This window comes from Lepidothrix coronata, unplaced genomic scaffold, assembly GCF_001604755.1.
Source record: "Lepidothrix coronata isolate B3197 unplaced genomic scaffold, Lepidothrix_coronata-1.0 Scaffold73, whole genome shotgun sequence".
Taxonomy (NCBI): Eukaryota; Metazoa; Chordata; class Aves; order Passeriformes; family Pipridae; genus Lepidothrix; species Lepidothrix coronata.
This window is the reverse complement of record NW_016690253.1, coordinates 1,812,403-1,828,633: the sequence shown is the minus strand read 5'-3', so window position 1 is coordinate 1,828,633 and position 16,231 is coordinate 1,812,403. Positions and strand designations below refer to the sequence as shown.

At 42.4% G+C, this 16,231-nt stretch overlaps 1 protein-coding gene across 6 annotated transcripts in view; it reads left to right on the top strand.

Annotated features, from left to right (window-relative positions):
- The window catches only part of HTR2C (5-hydroxytryptamine receptor 2C), a 214,693-nt gene that overhangs the window by 186,377 nt on the left and 12,085 nt on the right, over positions 1-16,231 (top strand). For all 6 annotated transcript variants that reach the window (XR_001875542.1, XM_017819350.1, XM_017819345.1 and 3 more), the window contains one exon: positions 12,830-13,030. Coding sequence is in view for 5 of the 6 variants with exons in the window: in XM_017819350.1 (XP_017674839.1) it covers positions 12,830-13,030 (201 nt within the window). In the remaining variant the exon portion in view is untranslated. The remainder of the gene's footprint in view (positions 1-12,829; positions 13,031-16,231) is intronic.

Below are 16,231 nucleotides of genomic sequence, written 5' to 3'. Positions count from 1 at the left end.
CCAAACTCACCTGGGATCAGCTGGCTCAGGTCTCCCTCTCTCTCACAGTCTGTTGCCCATCTGGAGAAGGATGCAGTTAAAATGTGCACCACCTCCCCAACCACACCTGGTGCTCCAGCAGCAGCATCTGCTCAGTGAGCAAGGGAGATGCCTGTGATCTGCCATTTGCTTCTGTTGATTTTTGTAAACATTGTGATTTCAAAAATAAAAAAACGAAAAAAGTGAGAGGAAGAAAATGGAAAGGGAAAAAAATGGGAAAAAGGAGAGAGGAAGAGTAAATTCCACAGAATAGCAGAGCAGAAAGGATATAACAACTCCTCCTAATCTTTACCCAAACATTAACCTAGGGAAGTGGGAAATAAAATATTGTCCGCTTAAAAGCATCGTATTTGTGACCTACAGTTTAAAACACAGATGTGAGCACGGCAGCCTGGCCCGAGGTGTGACAGAGGGTGTGCATCTCAACAGCTTCCTCCACTCTGCCCACCCTGAACACCCCATACCAGTTATTACTTTTACTTCTGTTTTCTCTCACCCACAAACACCCTCTTTCCCTTCCTAGAAGGTGCCTGCAGCTAAATCTGACAACACTTCCACCGAATATCTAGGACCTATTATCTCGTGCTGAGCACTTGCCATCCCTTCTTGCTGACCTCAGCAGATTGAAACTGGGCTGAGGAACCAGATAGTAGCACGTGTTCCTCAGCACCTGTCAAGGAGCAGTTGTAATTTCCAGGAATGGTCCTGCCTGCAGTCTGTTGTAAGGATTAACATTTGGCTCATTTTCCTGTGCTGGCTGCAGCTGCAGGTAGTGGAGAATGTAAGGGGAACACAGAAGGACTCCAAGGATGGTCGCCTGTATTTCTGTGCTCTGTCTTGACTTAACATGCAATTGAAAAACTCTTTCAGCCCTGCTCTGTTTGGAAATTATATCCTGTGTTCATAGAACCTTTAAAATTGGGAAAGACTTCAAAGACCATTGAGTCAAATCATTAACTTAACACTGCCAGGTCATCCACTAAACCATGTCCCTAAACACCATATCGACGTGTCTTTTGGACACTTCCAGGGACAGTGACTCCATCACTTCCAATGCTTGACCACCCTTTCAGTGAAGAAATGTTTCCTGATATCCAGTCTAAACCGTTCCTGGTGCAACTTGAGGCTGTTTCCTCTTGTTGGATGCAGATGGATGTCTCATGTCAGAATTTTGCTGTTTGGTGTATTTGTGTACACTCTATCATATTTAGGGCTTTTACTGCACTGTGTTATGGGCAGCATTTTGTGAAAATAAGTAATATTTCTAGTGTGTGGTAATGTTCATACTCTTTATGCGATTAATACAATAATATAGTAATTTCTTGCCTTAAGGGCTTAACCTGAGTGATGGCCACGTACCAAGACCTCATGAACAGACTGCTGCATTTTTAGAACAGATGCAAGTAATGGGGCAACTCATCCTTTGAGCTCAAAAGCATAGAAAAAAATCACTGCCCTTATGCAGGCCAATACATATATAGACAGCTGCTTTACACCAGATGGAAAGAAATACAGAGAAGCAAGGTGAAATCTCTGAAAAGCATTTGGATATACTGTAAGACAAATACATCAATGTAGTACATTATTTTGAATTATGAATATTTCCAGGATTGGGTCAATTAACTCAAGATTAACTCAACTTTTTCTTCTACTTCCTTTCCCATCCATCTGTTGAATTGATGTCATTAAATTCTACTCAGCAAATTATAATTTTAATGTCTCTCTCCAATTCACATGATACATCCCTTGTAATTCTGGTTCTAGAGTTGTCTAATATTCTTTAAATTATGCACAAATACCCTCGTAGGTTAGTTCACTTCCCTGAGACTTAACAGTAAGAATAGCATTAAGTTCCTACTTTGTGTTTCGTCAACACATGCTGGGAAAGAGGCTCTGATGTGATTCATCTGCTTGCATGGAAATTAAATGGAAATTACATTGATGGAAGAGGGGCCACGCGCCAATTGCTCTACCTTGCACTTATTTCCATGCTACCTCCTTGATGGAATACAACCATTTCCTGAATGGACAACTGGCTGTTCTGCCAGAATTATCACTAAAGATGCTAATGAGATGAGGGGAATTTGTGCACGAGCCTGTCATGGAGCCTAGGCTGTGATTACCAACATGTGCTATATCAACATTTTGGTTTCATGCATTAGTTTCAGATATATATATTCCCTTTTTCCAGCATCCTTGTTTTCTGCTTGTGGTAAGTTTTATTGTCGGAAAACTTCACCATTCCTGGAGGCAGTTTGATAAGCACAGTGACAGCAGTGGGTTCAGTGAGTGAATCTCTCCTCCAAGATGCTGTCTTGCTTCCTAGATGAAAAGGGTTCAGGACTAGAAAGTTCAATGGGTAATATACAAACATGAAACGCCTGGTTCCTCTATCAGCTCTTAGGTATGAGATTTTATGGGCAAGGCAGGATGGTTGATAAGGTTCTGTTGATTCTTGGCTATTTTTTGGGTGGTTGATTTCTATTCCTGTTGACAGGTTGGCAGGAGGCTCACTCCTCCAGCTGTGCTGGAGTTATCGGGACAGACCAGTTGTTATTCTGACCAACACATTTCCATCTTCTGACGTATAATTTGTTTTTCAGTGTGTTTATTTTTGGTATGTTTGGGGTATTTTGCTTGTCTTTATAAATGTCTATTTTCGTCCCCAATCAGAGGCAGCAGCTGTATAGAAAGGTCTTGGTGTTGTTGAGATACGGAAATTGTGTGACAGGCTTTTACCTACCTATTTGGCACCCACTGGGATGCAGAAGGCTGTAAATGCGTGTCTGACACCCATGAATATTGATGGCTGGTTTTAGGAGGCAGCAGAGCTCTGCCCTTATGTTTACGCTTTAGTTCTGAATGTTCTGAAAAACAACTTCTGAGACGAAGTCCTTCAAATACACCTTTTATGTCTTACTTTATCTACTTTGTGTAATGATTTTTTCAAGCTTTTTCTAGTCCATACTGGGATAGGTACCCCTTGTATCTTGGGAGTAGCTAGTTCTACTACAGCACTCATAATACTTATTTGTACTTGTTAAATTTATGACAGCACTTAGAATTGTAGAATTGTAGAATACCCTGAGATGAAAGCAATCAGTGAAGTCCAACTCTTGTTCCCGCACAGGACAGCCCCAAGAATTCCACCATGTTCCTGAGAGTGCTATCCAAAAACTTCTTAAACTCTGTCAGGCTTGGTGCTGTGACCACTTCCCTGGGGAGCCTGTTCCAGTGCCCAACCATCCTCTGGATGAAGAACCTTTTCCCAATATCCAACCCAAACTTCCCCTGACAACTTCAGGCCCTTCTCTTGGGTCCTGTCACTGGTCACCAGTACCTGCCCCTCTTCTTGCCCTCATGAGGAAGCTGCAGACCCCAATCAGGTCTCTCCTCAATCTCCTCTTCTTGTGGCACCAAAACTGCCCCCAGCACTCGAGGTGAGGCCACACCAGCACAGAGCAGAGCAGGACAATCCCCTCCCTCCTCCAGCTGCTGATGCTGTGCCTGATGCACAGCTCTTATTTTATTATGTTTTGCTAGATTATTATGTTAACAGATTATTTTATTATTGTAGTTATCACCGGTTATGATTTGTAATCAAGTGCAAGATTACACTGTAATAATAGTATAACCACAATAATAAAATAATGCTGCACTTGATTACAAGGCAAAAGCAAGTCTATCAAAAAAACCAATGGTATAACTTAACTAAATATAATTTCTTTAGTTTCCTTTACCACCTCATGAGACCACTATAATTTTCTGGGTAATAGTATTCTTTCTAATATATCTGTACGCCCACGCTTCATTTATCCATGTTAAATTAAACTTCTACTTCATGTTAATGGAACTCACAATAGGCCTACAATTTCTGCAGAACTCAAAGGAGTACAACTGGTGGTGGTGGTCATATGTAAGGTTTCACTTTGTCTCTGGTGTTACCCACCAGGAATATGGTCCACTTGCCACAAAATTGTTACAGGGAATGGGATCACCTCGTCCTACGCTGCTGTTTTCAACACAGACCTTCTCAGTATTCAAAACTGTGTATCTGCATGGTTTGGCAGAGAGGGACAGGAGGTCAGGCAGGATTGGTGTTGCTGCCTGTTCGTTTTCCTTTTGGTTGAGGGATGTCACCCTGAATTCCAGGATGTGAGGATGAAGGTGCACGTGTTAGCAGAGCCTGAGGTGTTTCTAAATCTTTGGATCTGTAAGGAAAGCTGTGCTCAGTTGGCTCTCACCTGTCCTCATGCAACAGTTTGACAATTGGGCATTTTATAGGCTGTAAGTGTTACAGCAGGAAAGCACCATAATCTCAGGTTAAATCATATTCCACCTTTAGGTCTGTTATAGTAGACTCTGTTAGTAGTGAGAAGTTTTCGCTCATAAAAACTTGTGCACAAAATGCTTACAATAATGCAGATCCTTAAGATTTTATCATATGGTTTTACACGTGGGGCTGTCACACAATAACAAGTTGGTTGCCCTGGGGTTAAGGGGTGATTTTGCACAGGTTGGTGGGGGTGTCTCAGCTCTGCCTGCAGGCACGGGGTGAGCAGGGGCAGAGGAGCTCCTGTGCTTCTCCAGACAGACAGTGCAGCTCCAGCCACAGACAGCCTTCCCAAACCCCTGCTGTCCCAGGGTTCCTTTGGGTTCTTGTGACAGGGTGTTCATGGCAAGGGGGCTGGGGACAAGCTGGTCTTCTTTGAGTATCACACCCTGATGGGAGGTTGGTTCCCAGGCAGTCTGAATGAAAAATCCTGCGGGAGGGCCAGGAATTGAGTCTGAGCCGTAGCGCTGGCTCCTCCTGGGCTGCAGGCAGAGCTATCCCACAGGCCTCAGCAGGTGGGAAAAGGGAGAAGCGCTGCAGCAATGCCAAGGTGAAGGCTGCAAGCCTTCCTTCGTCCCTCCAAGGCTTAATGCAGAGACATCCCCAGGCCGTGATTCTGTGCATACTCCCTGCAGAGACTTTCCATGAAACATGAGCCTTTAACATTCGTACTTTCTTGCCATGGTGGAAGTGGAACAGATCCCAGCAGGGGCTCTCTGCTCACGCACCCATGTCCTGCGGGTGTCTGGGCTGTCCAGGAAGGCCTCCTGTGCTGCTGAGAGAAATGAGCTTTCTGGCAGGCACCAGGCTATCCAGTTTATCAGCCAATAAAGCTTCCAGACCTAGTCCTGCTGTGGAAAATTATTTTTCAGGCCCATGAAAGGAGCCTCCCAGGTTCTCATGGTACACCAAAATGAGGAAACATCCAAGTGTTCTAGGGTAACAGGGGGAAGAAGTGGGGAAGGACAGCTGGGTAATTAAGGTTGACTTCAGACTTTGAAATGTTGTGCTGGAAGATAGAGGCCACTGAAATATTATTTTTCAAGTATTGTGCACAATTTGAGAAAAGCTCAACTAGTTAAGTAATGTGGTCTAGTTTTGCTGCACTTGTTTGCTTTCTCCTATTTCTACATCCTATTCCTCAGTTAAGAGACAGTTAACAGCAAAAATTCTCTTAAGTGTTAGTCTGGGTCACACCACAAGAATCCAAGTGGATAATTGTACGTTTCTGGGTACAAACTGGGTGTGATTTGCATACTTGCATGGTTCAGCATGTTGTTCCTAAAGAGTATGGAACTAATTAGCAATATATGCATTCTCTAGATTGCTATTAGAGTTATTTAATTAAATATCTGCATCTGTCTGCTCAAAGCTAACACTTGGCAGAAGTTGGTTTAGAGTAAATAAGTGAGTTCTTATTAAACTGGTCATTTTCCTGGAATATTGAGTACAACCGTTGGCTGGTTAAAGATGACAGACCTGTGTTCTCCGAATGTGGAACCCTTTATATCAAATGAAAAAAATCCTTATCATATCTCTTTCTGAAATCAGACGTTTTATCAGAATTCAGAGGCCAGTTTGTTCAGCTGCGTTGCCGGGGGGAGCCTGAGCTGAGAAAGAGGATTAATCCCAGGTAGGCTCACAGAGAGCTGTCAGGATAGCACAGGCATCTGAATTGCCACTGAGTTATGCTGAAATAAAACCAAATACCTAAAAAAATGCCTTCTGTATGGTTTTTTGTCTTCTCACTAGCCCAGAGCCAATCCTAGGATCAAGACATAATTACATTTACAAGCTCTGGGTTCAAGCAGATGACTTCCAGCTCAGCAGCCAGCTGTAATTGAATAATGCCACATCACTTTTGGTTCTGAATTATAGTTTCCTCAAATGATCTGTATGTTTTGGCAGCAATTTCTTGTGATAATGGATCTTTTTCAATTTCATCAGAACTAGGAAAAACCACCTGTTATTGTCACATGCCTGTGGACTTTGTTATGAAACAGTTTTTTGGGAAATATTTATGTTTACATTTAGAAGGTATTAGTGTGAGGTCTGTGTTTACTTTCCAGTGGGATGTTCCTTCAACTGTTGTTTCATTAGCTGTTTAAATAACTGGTGGAAGCTGATCCATAACTGGCATGAAGGAAATTAAAGGAGAGGCCACTGTCCTGACGCTGTGGTGACAGACAGGACATCACTAAAAAGAAAATGTTTACTGCTGTGAATATTTTATTAGACTGTGGTTTCATTTAGATAAAGTATTATGAAGAACTTGTATCTCAGAGTTGTGTGAAGAGATCATATCTCTGTTGGAATCAAAATGCTGAAAGGACCCCTTTATAAGAACTTAGTGATACAATTCAATTAATTGTACCATTGCTCCCTTAACTGTCCGTATCACTCAACATAAAAATTCCAGATGCTGCTAAAGATGCTTAAACTGTGAGCAGAGAACATTATTGAGCCTAGAAAATTTTCCTCTGGCTCCAAATATAGTTTTAGTCTCCACCAATAAATGAAAAGATGAATGTAACATATGGATTGCTGGAATGACAGATCACACCAGAATAATTTTGTAGTTCTCTAGCAGAAGAGATGCTGCCTTTGGGATGCTAACAGGGTTCTCTGTGTTTTCCTCTTAGCAAATGTCCCATTTTATTAGCAGGGTCTTTTAAGTATATTATGTAAAAAGCTGGCTCCTTGCATTTAAAATATTACTTAAATGATATTCAAGCAACCTTTCCCCAGATCAGATAATTATATCTGTCCTAGCTTTTTCTTATACTTCCTGTCAAGGCCTCAAGTCAATACTGGATAGAAAGGAAAATCTCACAACAGCATAACGAGTGTAGTTGTTTAATTTGCAACAAAGGGCAGTCACATCAATTAATCACTGTAACTTGTGAGAAAAGATGCAAAAGACCTTTGGAGGCCCATTCAGCTTGTCTAGGGTTTCCCTCAGTGGTGAGGGGTTTCCGAAGGAGACCACGCTGTTCCATGCCCACTGCCTGCTGCTCCCTGCCCCACTTGTGCCATGCTGACAGCTCCCAGAGGGGAAAAACTAACAGCTCCAAGGAAATCCAAAGCTCAGGAATGGTGTCGTGGCCCAGCTGGGTGTGATCAGTGGCACAGACTCCAAAGGGACTCCTGTGTGTGGTGTTGCACAGAGGCAAAGCAGCATCTTCTCCTCACAGAGGTTGGAGTCAAGCGTAGGATACCAGCAGGGGTCCCTCCAACACTGTGTCTGGACACGGGGTCACCTCCTTTTCTTACTTGGTGGTCTCTTCCATCCTCTCAGCCATCCCATAACCTGAGAGCCCATCCTCTGCTGAGCACCTCCTGGGACTCTCAAGTCTTTTTGAACGGGCAGCATTCAAGAATAGAGTCCTGCTCTAAAATTTGTCGTCATTCTTTGTGTGTAGATTATGTCTCTGTGCTTAGCTGTGCTAGAATATGTTCTATTTAAGGGTTTCAGAGAGCATTAGGATAGCCTTTTTTTCCTCTAGAAAATGCAGGCTAGAAACTTAATTTGTCATGTAACCCAGTGCCCAGGAGTTCAATATGTTGGAAAAAACATTAAATTCCACTCTATTGATGATAAAATCAAACAGCATTGGCAGTGCTGCCCTTGAGACCAGCTGTTCCTCTAGCCAGGAGGCTTGGCTGCACATGCTTGGGCCCTTCTGTTGATGTGCTGACAACCACTGAGGACTGCAGAGAGTCAAGCAAGACATCCTGTACTTCTTGGGCATGATGGAGTTTTTCAGCACCCTTGGTTGTGTGACTCTCAGGCTGATGCAGAGTCATTTGTCTATGTAAATCTGAAGAAAATAAACTAGCAGAAAAGAGATAACATAGCCTGAAATACCACATCAGTAAGAGTAAAGCTAAGAAATTCTTTATTTCCTAGATAAGAGAGAGGGAGAACAGAATAATTTAAATTCTTTCTTTCCCTTGGGAATAATGCAATGCAGTAATGTTAAAACTGTGTGTAATTGCTTTCTATTTTTGTAAAGGCTGTGGCAGCCATGAAACTTTAAAGTGAACACTGGAAATTCTGGTTAGTATAAAATGCTTCAGTTGCATCAGTGGTGGAGTGGTGGTAAAAAGACTTTTAGCAGTGGGCAAGGGTAGGCTTTATTCCACAGCACACAACAGTGTTTTGAAACCTTTTCCAAAGTCATGCTCGTGGTTAGAAAAGAGACAATTGATGCAGCTTACTGTGAGTTTCCCATTAATAACTCCTGAAGCTACAGGGATAAATTTTACATAATTCTTTGCTTTATTGTGGTGTAAGCAGGTATTTTGTTGCTATTATTCCAGATTCGTCCTAGGTGTTACACCACATGTTCCCAGGAGATATACTGGAGCAGATTGCATTACAGTACTTAATTTGTACAAGCAACAGACATTTTTTAATTATTATTTTTTTTCCAGTTCAGTCATTCTCCTACAATCTGGAGCAATTCTGTTTTACCATTTGACATAATTAATTTTGATTCCGTTTGATGTGTTTTGGATTATTCAGTCATCTCCTGCTACAGCGTCTGGTAATTTTGACTCTCATGCAGTGAAGAGTACAACACCATAATAACAGTGTTAAGCAACACTTTTAACCCACATGCATTAAACCTCTAACAAAAGCAATCCAATTTCATAACTGCCATCTTTTCTGATGGAAAGCACAAAACATGTAAGGAATCTCTTATCCGACAGGAAATTATCTACACACAAAGATGCTCTGTGACTTTGCCAAAACGTCTCTGAGTTTCTGTATTTTGTTGCCAACACTTTGTGTTCATCTCAGCTGTTCAGTGACACACAAGAACTGTGGTTTGCTTTTTCATCCCAGGGCAGGAGATGAAATCCCACCTAGGGACCATGACTCCTGGTTAAATATGAGTGTTTGTTCCATGTGTCCCGGGAATAACTCTGATTCCATGAGATGCTACTCAGCATTGGAGGCTGAAGTAATATTCTGCAGAAGTTTCCTGCCTGGATTTTATACACTGTGTTTTATTCTGACCAGAGCCAGAAGCCAACACTGATCTAAAAGTAATATCATTGCTCTGTGCTTTTCTCTGTGAATTTGTCCAGTGTAAACTTCTGGCATTCACAAAATGTCTGGAGGCAAAAAGCCCTGCAGTTTGATTACATGCTGGGTAAAGAAATACAAACTTCTGTTCTGATCTGCTGGATTCATCTAATTCCCTTCAGCATTCTCCTATCTGGCCTACCAGCCAGTGCATTAAATATATGATTTTAAGGGCACAGATTATTTCAAAGTAAAAATCAGAGTTTCTTACAAAGAATTTGGGTTTTGCTTACCCAGGTGTTTAGCACTGTTTTGTTCTTTACGGAGCCAAATTTGGACTGAAATACTTGATTTCTGTTGGAAATGCAATTGCTACATCTTAGAAGTGCTAGGGTCCAAGAATTCACTTCACTCAGTCATCTGATCTTCTAAATATATGGTAATTGCTATTCTTTGTCTGTGAAATGAGAGAAAATAGAACAAATTAGAGAACTGTTACGTTCTGCAGATAGAGTGTTTCTAAGGATAAGATTGCTTTGAAGGTATAACATCATTAACAGAATATTTTTTTAATCCTTGTTTGCATCTTGGCACAGTCACAGGGCACATTTCCTATGTTTTGTACATTTATTCAAAACAGAGTTAGAATAAATCTGTTTTTCATTTTTTATGAATTCCTGGCTTCGTAGGCTGCGTAGGTGTTTTTCAAGCGCACACACCATTCTTACGTAAAAATAATTACATTTTGAGATAGAGTATATATTATGCCCTTCCTATCAAGGTATAGTGATGTGTTACAAGCTGCCATTCTACAAATTTCTGGAGTGACGTTGTATTATTGCAGATCATTTTGGGAAACTTCCTGAGAAAGTAAAACGTCTCCTCCTATAACTGGCTTTTCAGCTAGAAGCGTAACAGAGCTCCCTGGGACAGCAAAAACTAAAAGGATTAGGCATTAGGAGAGCTCTTGTATCACCTTTATCTTCAAAAACATCCTGACAGGTTGCCTGGGCAGTAACTCTGGGCAGTGTTACCTGGATCTGCTGGTTCCTGCAGTGCCAGGGCTGACAGCAGGTGACACCTCCTCGCCTCACACCGTGGGCGTGAATATTTACTGTTGCTTTTGCTTCTCCTGGTTTTTTTGGTTGCAGTGCTGTGCCTGGTTCACATCAATAGCAGAAGTCATTCCAGGGGGACACGGGAAGCATTTGGGTAGCTCAAAAGAAGAAGTAAGAGAGGCTATTCATCATTCAATAATGCTGAAAAGGTGGTTGCTGTAGAAACCTCTCCCAGGTCTAGCAAATGTCAGGAATAAGATCGTACCCACTGCAGTGCCATGGATCAGATTGGAGATGCTCCCACGCACAGGAAGCCTGGAGGCCTGGCATCTCTTTCTGGAGACACTGGAGATTTCCTGCCTATCTGTGTGATGTGGGGAGTAGCCATCCATGTCATTGTTCCCCCGTGCAGAGGCTGCTGCACAGTCATGATCACCCCGCACACATTCCCAGGGATCTCTTCCTCCGTCAGGACACACTCAGGGGCTTTGTGCTCGTGGCTCATTTCAGCCTGTAGCAGAAAGCTGGCTCTGGCAACGCAGAGGAGAAGTAGTGAGGTATAAAATGTGCTGAATGTACTTTAGCACGGGCTGGCAGCAAGAGCCTGGGGCTGTGCAGGGAGTACGCTGCCACTTGTAGGATTTCAGACTTGTTCTTCCCTGGGGCATTCACTGAGGCATCATTAAAGACCCAGCAAATCTGAGGTGTGCTTAGCTGGAGCTCTGAGCTCAGTTGCAGGCTGATGGCAATGATGTCCTAAGCAATTGCAAAGTGTGAACATGAGCAGGAGGTGAAGTTTGATCGTAGTGTCATAAAGGGGCTGAGTCATAATTTAACCAAGCTCAATTCATTTGTACAGCAGAGCTGTCTTTTTAAATAAAGATGCTCCAGCCACAAAGTGCTTTACTTATTTCCCTTCACTAGGGACCTCTTAAATGCTTGTTGCTGTGGAGTTCAGTCCACTTACAGTCCTTTTAGTAGAAGTGGTGCAAACTTGCTCAAATGAATGGCTTATCTCCCCAGAGCTGGGGTCTTGTGTGGGTTTGGTGAGTACTTAGCACTTCATCTGTGGGTTTCCTGGTAAAATGAACTAATGTGTCCATCTCGTTCCACTGTGCTCTTTGTGAAAGGTTCCTGGGCTTCTGTGGGACATTTCATAATAATTTACTCTGGTTCAGTTCATCTCAGGCTTCTGCATAAAGGTATCCTGGGTCTCTCTTGGCTGGGTAATTTGTTTCAAAATATGATTTCTGAGACTAATGTTTCATCTTTTCCATTCAAGATCAGTGGGATGGAGCTGCACCATTCTTAATATAACATTGATTCTGCAGAGTGGTGATTCTGATCCTTGGGGTAAACTTCAAGATTGCTTTAGATATCCACGTTCTGAATGAAGACACAAGAATATCTCATTATTCAACTATTATGAAGTCTCTCGTGTTTTCAGCTGCTATAGATACTCTTGATTTTTTTTTCCTAAGAAGCCCAGAGCTTGGCAGGGCTCTGTTATTGATCTCACACAATCCATTCTGGGCATTGACATGGGGGTATCATTCACAAATCAATTTTTTCCTGAGTTTTAATTTAAATACAACTACCCCTTGAGAATCTTTCTGGGTCACTTTTGCTCTCGAGCTGTACTTCAGCACTGAATGAACAGTTTAATAAGTGCAGTCACCCAAATGAGCTGCGTGCCAGCTGCTGTCAGACTATCTAGTCTGTTCTGTTTGTTGGCACACTTGTTTCTGTAAAGAATAACGCTCTGCTCTGTCTACCTTCAAAACAGCTTTCAAATTTCAGCCACTCAATCCCAGCTGCTCTGTAAGGAGGCAAGTGTTCCTCTGTTAAGGCACGGTGCCTGGGGAGAAAAGGTGGAGTAGTGTCCTGTAGCTGTGTTAGGCTGTGCAGAAGAACTGCCTGCTGCCTTTCTCCTCAGCAGACAGGAACTGAGATGTACAGATCAAGGGAGCCTCAGAAAGGATCTGAGTGGAGTTAATGCCACAAAGGGCTTTGCAACCCATGAAAAGAATGTGATGAGGCAGTTACAGAGGAATGTAATATTTGATTTTCCAAAGATATGGTGGAAAGGTTAAGAGAGAGGTCACTTGAGGGCATTGCCCTTTAGGTGCTGCTCACAGAAATCAGATGTGTGGGAACTGGCCGCGGGTTTATGGAGTGTCCAGAGCCAGGGACTGCCTGTGGAGAGGTCCCATGAGAGGTTTCTTGTCCCCTCCTCATGCACGTCCCCCTTACCGGTGTGGCAGAGTTAAAACACCCCGATGGTTTCCCAGAAGTGACGGCCTAGCTCCCCAGATCATTTCCTTTTCCTTTTTTCCTTTCATTTCTTTTCTCTCTATGTTTCAGATTATGCTTGGCCTTTGCCTAAACAGTTGTGCCCTATATGGATTTCCCTAGATGTGCTCTTTTCAACTGCATCTATTATGCATCTCTGTGCCATCTCTCTTGATCGGTACGTAGCAATACGCAATCCCATTGAGCACAGCCGCTTCAATTCCCGCACCAAGGCCATTATGAAAATTGCTGCAGTTTGGACCATATCCATAGGTAAGCAATGCGGCTCACGATCTTAAACTGTGTCTGAATGAATGATAGTGTTACTCCAGTTTTCGTTTAGGGTTGGTTTTTTTTTTTTTTTGGTTTGTTATTTTTAATTAAGAGGATGCTCAAATTAATTTACCTGCCCTGCATGCCCGAATATAATAACTGATTACCGGGAAAATAGAAGCCTTTCCTTGCAGCTGGTCAGTGACCAAAGCAAGCTGTCATTTTTCAGAGCACCACCACCACCACAACCACATTCCATTCGCTGCCGTGCACGTATCAATATGCCGATAACAACAGTAACACAGACAACGGTGCTTGTAAAACTACTGCGTAAACAAAGCAGAAAACAGCGTTAGCAAAGGCTCTGGGAGGAAAACCCAGCCAGCACAAACTGCGCTGCAGTCGCCGCAGTTAAACCCTCTCAAGTTTTGGTAATGGTTTAAGTGAAGCAGCACGGAATTGAAGGCAGGCTATCAGCAAGGTATTTACTGCTCTTGCGCAGAATTTACAGCCTGCATTGTGCTCTGCCACAGCTGGATTGCTGCTAGTACTGAGCCAGCAAGTTTGAAATCATAGTAAATGAGGAGCAGGCATAAAAGAAGACACGTTTGTATCACTCTGATAAAAAGCAATAAATAAAGCAGCAGTAAAATAGGAAGAAAAGGCAAAATGATACCGAGATGGCTTTGTAATATCAGGAATTATGTGAAGAAAAACAGTTTTTTCTGAACTCTTTCAATGTGCTTTAGGAAAGAGACATTTGAGGCAGGGTCAGAATTGCATGACCATTTCCATCTGTTGTATTGCCTTCTGTGCTTGAGTAAAATGCAGTCTTACAAAGATTTAACATTTAATTTTTATTTTATAAAGCGTTCCTCGCTATCAGTGTTGTACTGCAAGGAAAAGCATGTTTCAGGTGCTTGAATTTCTCTTGAGTTTTAGCCTGCTTTAGAAGTGGAATATGATACTGGTTGTATGGGTGCTGCAGGGACCATTTTTTGGGGAAGCTTGCCTTGGAAAAACGCTATGTAAAAGAGCAAAAAAATATTGGGGGAAATATACGTTCTCTCCTCACGTAAATAATGTCTATTAAAAACAAATTTTCATGTGTCACAAGCCTGCTTCATTTCCTCTAGGTAATACAATCCACAGTGAAATTGGATTAATCAATTCATTTAAGATTTTTTTTTTATATTATTATTCTTTTAAACTCTCTGTGCTGTCTATTTGGCATGGGAAAGAGAGCTGCTGAATTCAGCACATGAGTTGTGAACAACTTCACATGTGGGATGCTTGGGCTCGATTTGCAAGGAAAGTCCAGGATCAGCACAGAATTCCATGTTCCACTGTAAGGCAGAGGGAGCAGCTGATAGACATCCCCCCCAGCAGAGATGTATAAATCCATCAGCAGCATTAAGTAGTACATTGCAAAATCTCATCACTAAGGCTTCTGTTTCCATTTTTAGAGCTAGCTGGCAGATTTCTGCCTGTGCTCTCTCAGATGTTGCAGACACACCCTTAGAAACTCTGGCTAGTGCTGGAGGTGGCTGCCTGTGTTAGTGCCTTGAGGACCAAGCTGTGGTTTGGACAATGGGTCCAAGGGATGGAGTACTTCATGCATGGTTTACTCAGTAAGCAGACTTGTAAGAGAATATGGTGCCTGACCAAACAGATGTAAAGGCTGCCATAGACCCATCTGTTCCTGGAGTTATTTGGTGGGCATTGGGTTCATGATGATGGAAAATAGGCACATTATGGACTCTACTGTACCCTGGAGAAAAAAGTACTTAAGCCAGGCTAGGTAAGGTGACTTTGTGTTGCTGTAGAGTCCCAACACCTCACCCCTGCCCAGCTTTCTCAGGAGATGTTTAACAACTATGCATTTATGATAGGATGTGAAACTGGTGAAATAATGAAGGCTAAAAGACATAGCTTGGAAAGAAGATTGAATGGCACTTTTCTTTTGTGAGCACATAGTTTGTCAGCCCTCCATAAGGCAATGGACGTTGCCGTTATTCCCCAGCATCCAAAATCTTCAGGAAGAAGCTGTGAGCAGTTGCTCAGTGAGGTGTCTGCAGTGCACAAAGCTTTTAGCACTTCCCTCCCCAGGCTGGGGAGACACACTGCAGCTGTACCTGTGTGCCCTCCTGTGTTGGGATCACAGCAGGGAGAGTGTAAAGCATGTCTAGGCCTTGTTTAGATTTTGTCTTTGATGCAGACAAGCTGGCCCAGGAGAGTCTTTGGCTGCATCCCTTTTTCTGAAGGTACAGGCAGAATCAATACTTCCCTGAGAGACTGTTCAGGACACTGAAATGTGGTTGGATTTCCACCCTCCCCAGTGCATATGATAGGGTTCACTCATTTACTCAGGCTTTCTCTAGGAGGTTGCATTAAATGGAGAAAGAAAAGTACCCTTGGTATGTATCTGTCTTATTTTAGCATAATTATATTTACTTCATAAATGGATTTAGAAATGTGACAGACACAGGAATAAACTGAGCATGGAATGAAAGAGAACTTACCAAAAGTGTGTTGTTGCTGTTTTCTGGCTCCTAACTAGGAAAGGCCTGATGAAATCCCATGGTATTTTCAAGAGGATGAAATAGGTTAAGTAAATCCTCACTTCAGTGTTAAGTATCACAAAAGAATTTGTGCATTTCTGTGTGTGATTAAGGAATAAATTCGAAGCAGCACTTAAGTGCAGGATGGTCAGTTTGCATAAACACTGCTTCAGCTGAAGTGACTTGGAAATGCATTCCATGTAAAGAATCCTGAATTCAGTTTCTGAATCAGAATTCAGAATAAGAAGGGAAAAGCATATAATTTATCTTAATTTGGTAGCTTTTGCATTCCATTTTTCTGAAATGTTAATGCTGGCAGCAAAATTTAAAAGAGGTTCTTTGCTCATTGAGCTACAAATTTGGCAAGTTGCACAAGCCTAAACCTATGATTAGGTTTTTAAGCAGGGGAACATAACAGAGTCCTCTGGTCTGTTGACAGTTTCTTTATGAATGGGTCTTTTCCAAGTCCTCTTTGTTCCAGATTTAAGTACATCACAGCCAGTTGTCCTGTGCTTTAGCAAATGTAACTTGAGCAAGACTTTTGTGCTCAGTTAGAGGAAAAAGTGGGTGCTGTGGAGGGCTGGGCTTGTAAAAATGAGTTTTGTGATAGATAGCACTGTGCTGAGGCTGGAAATAGAAA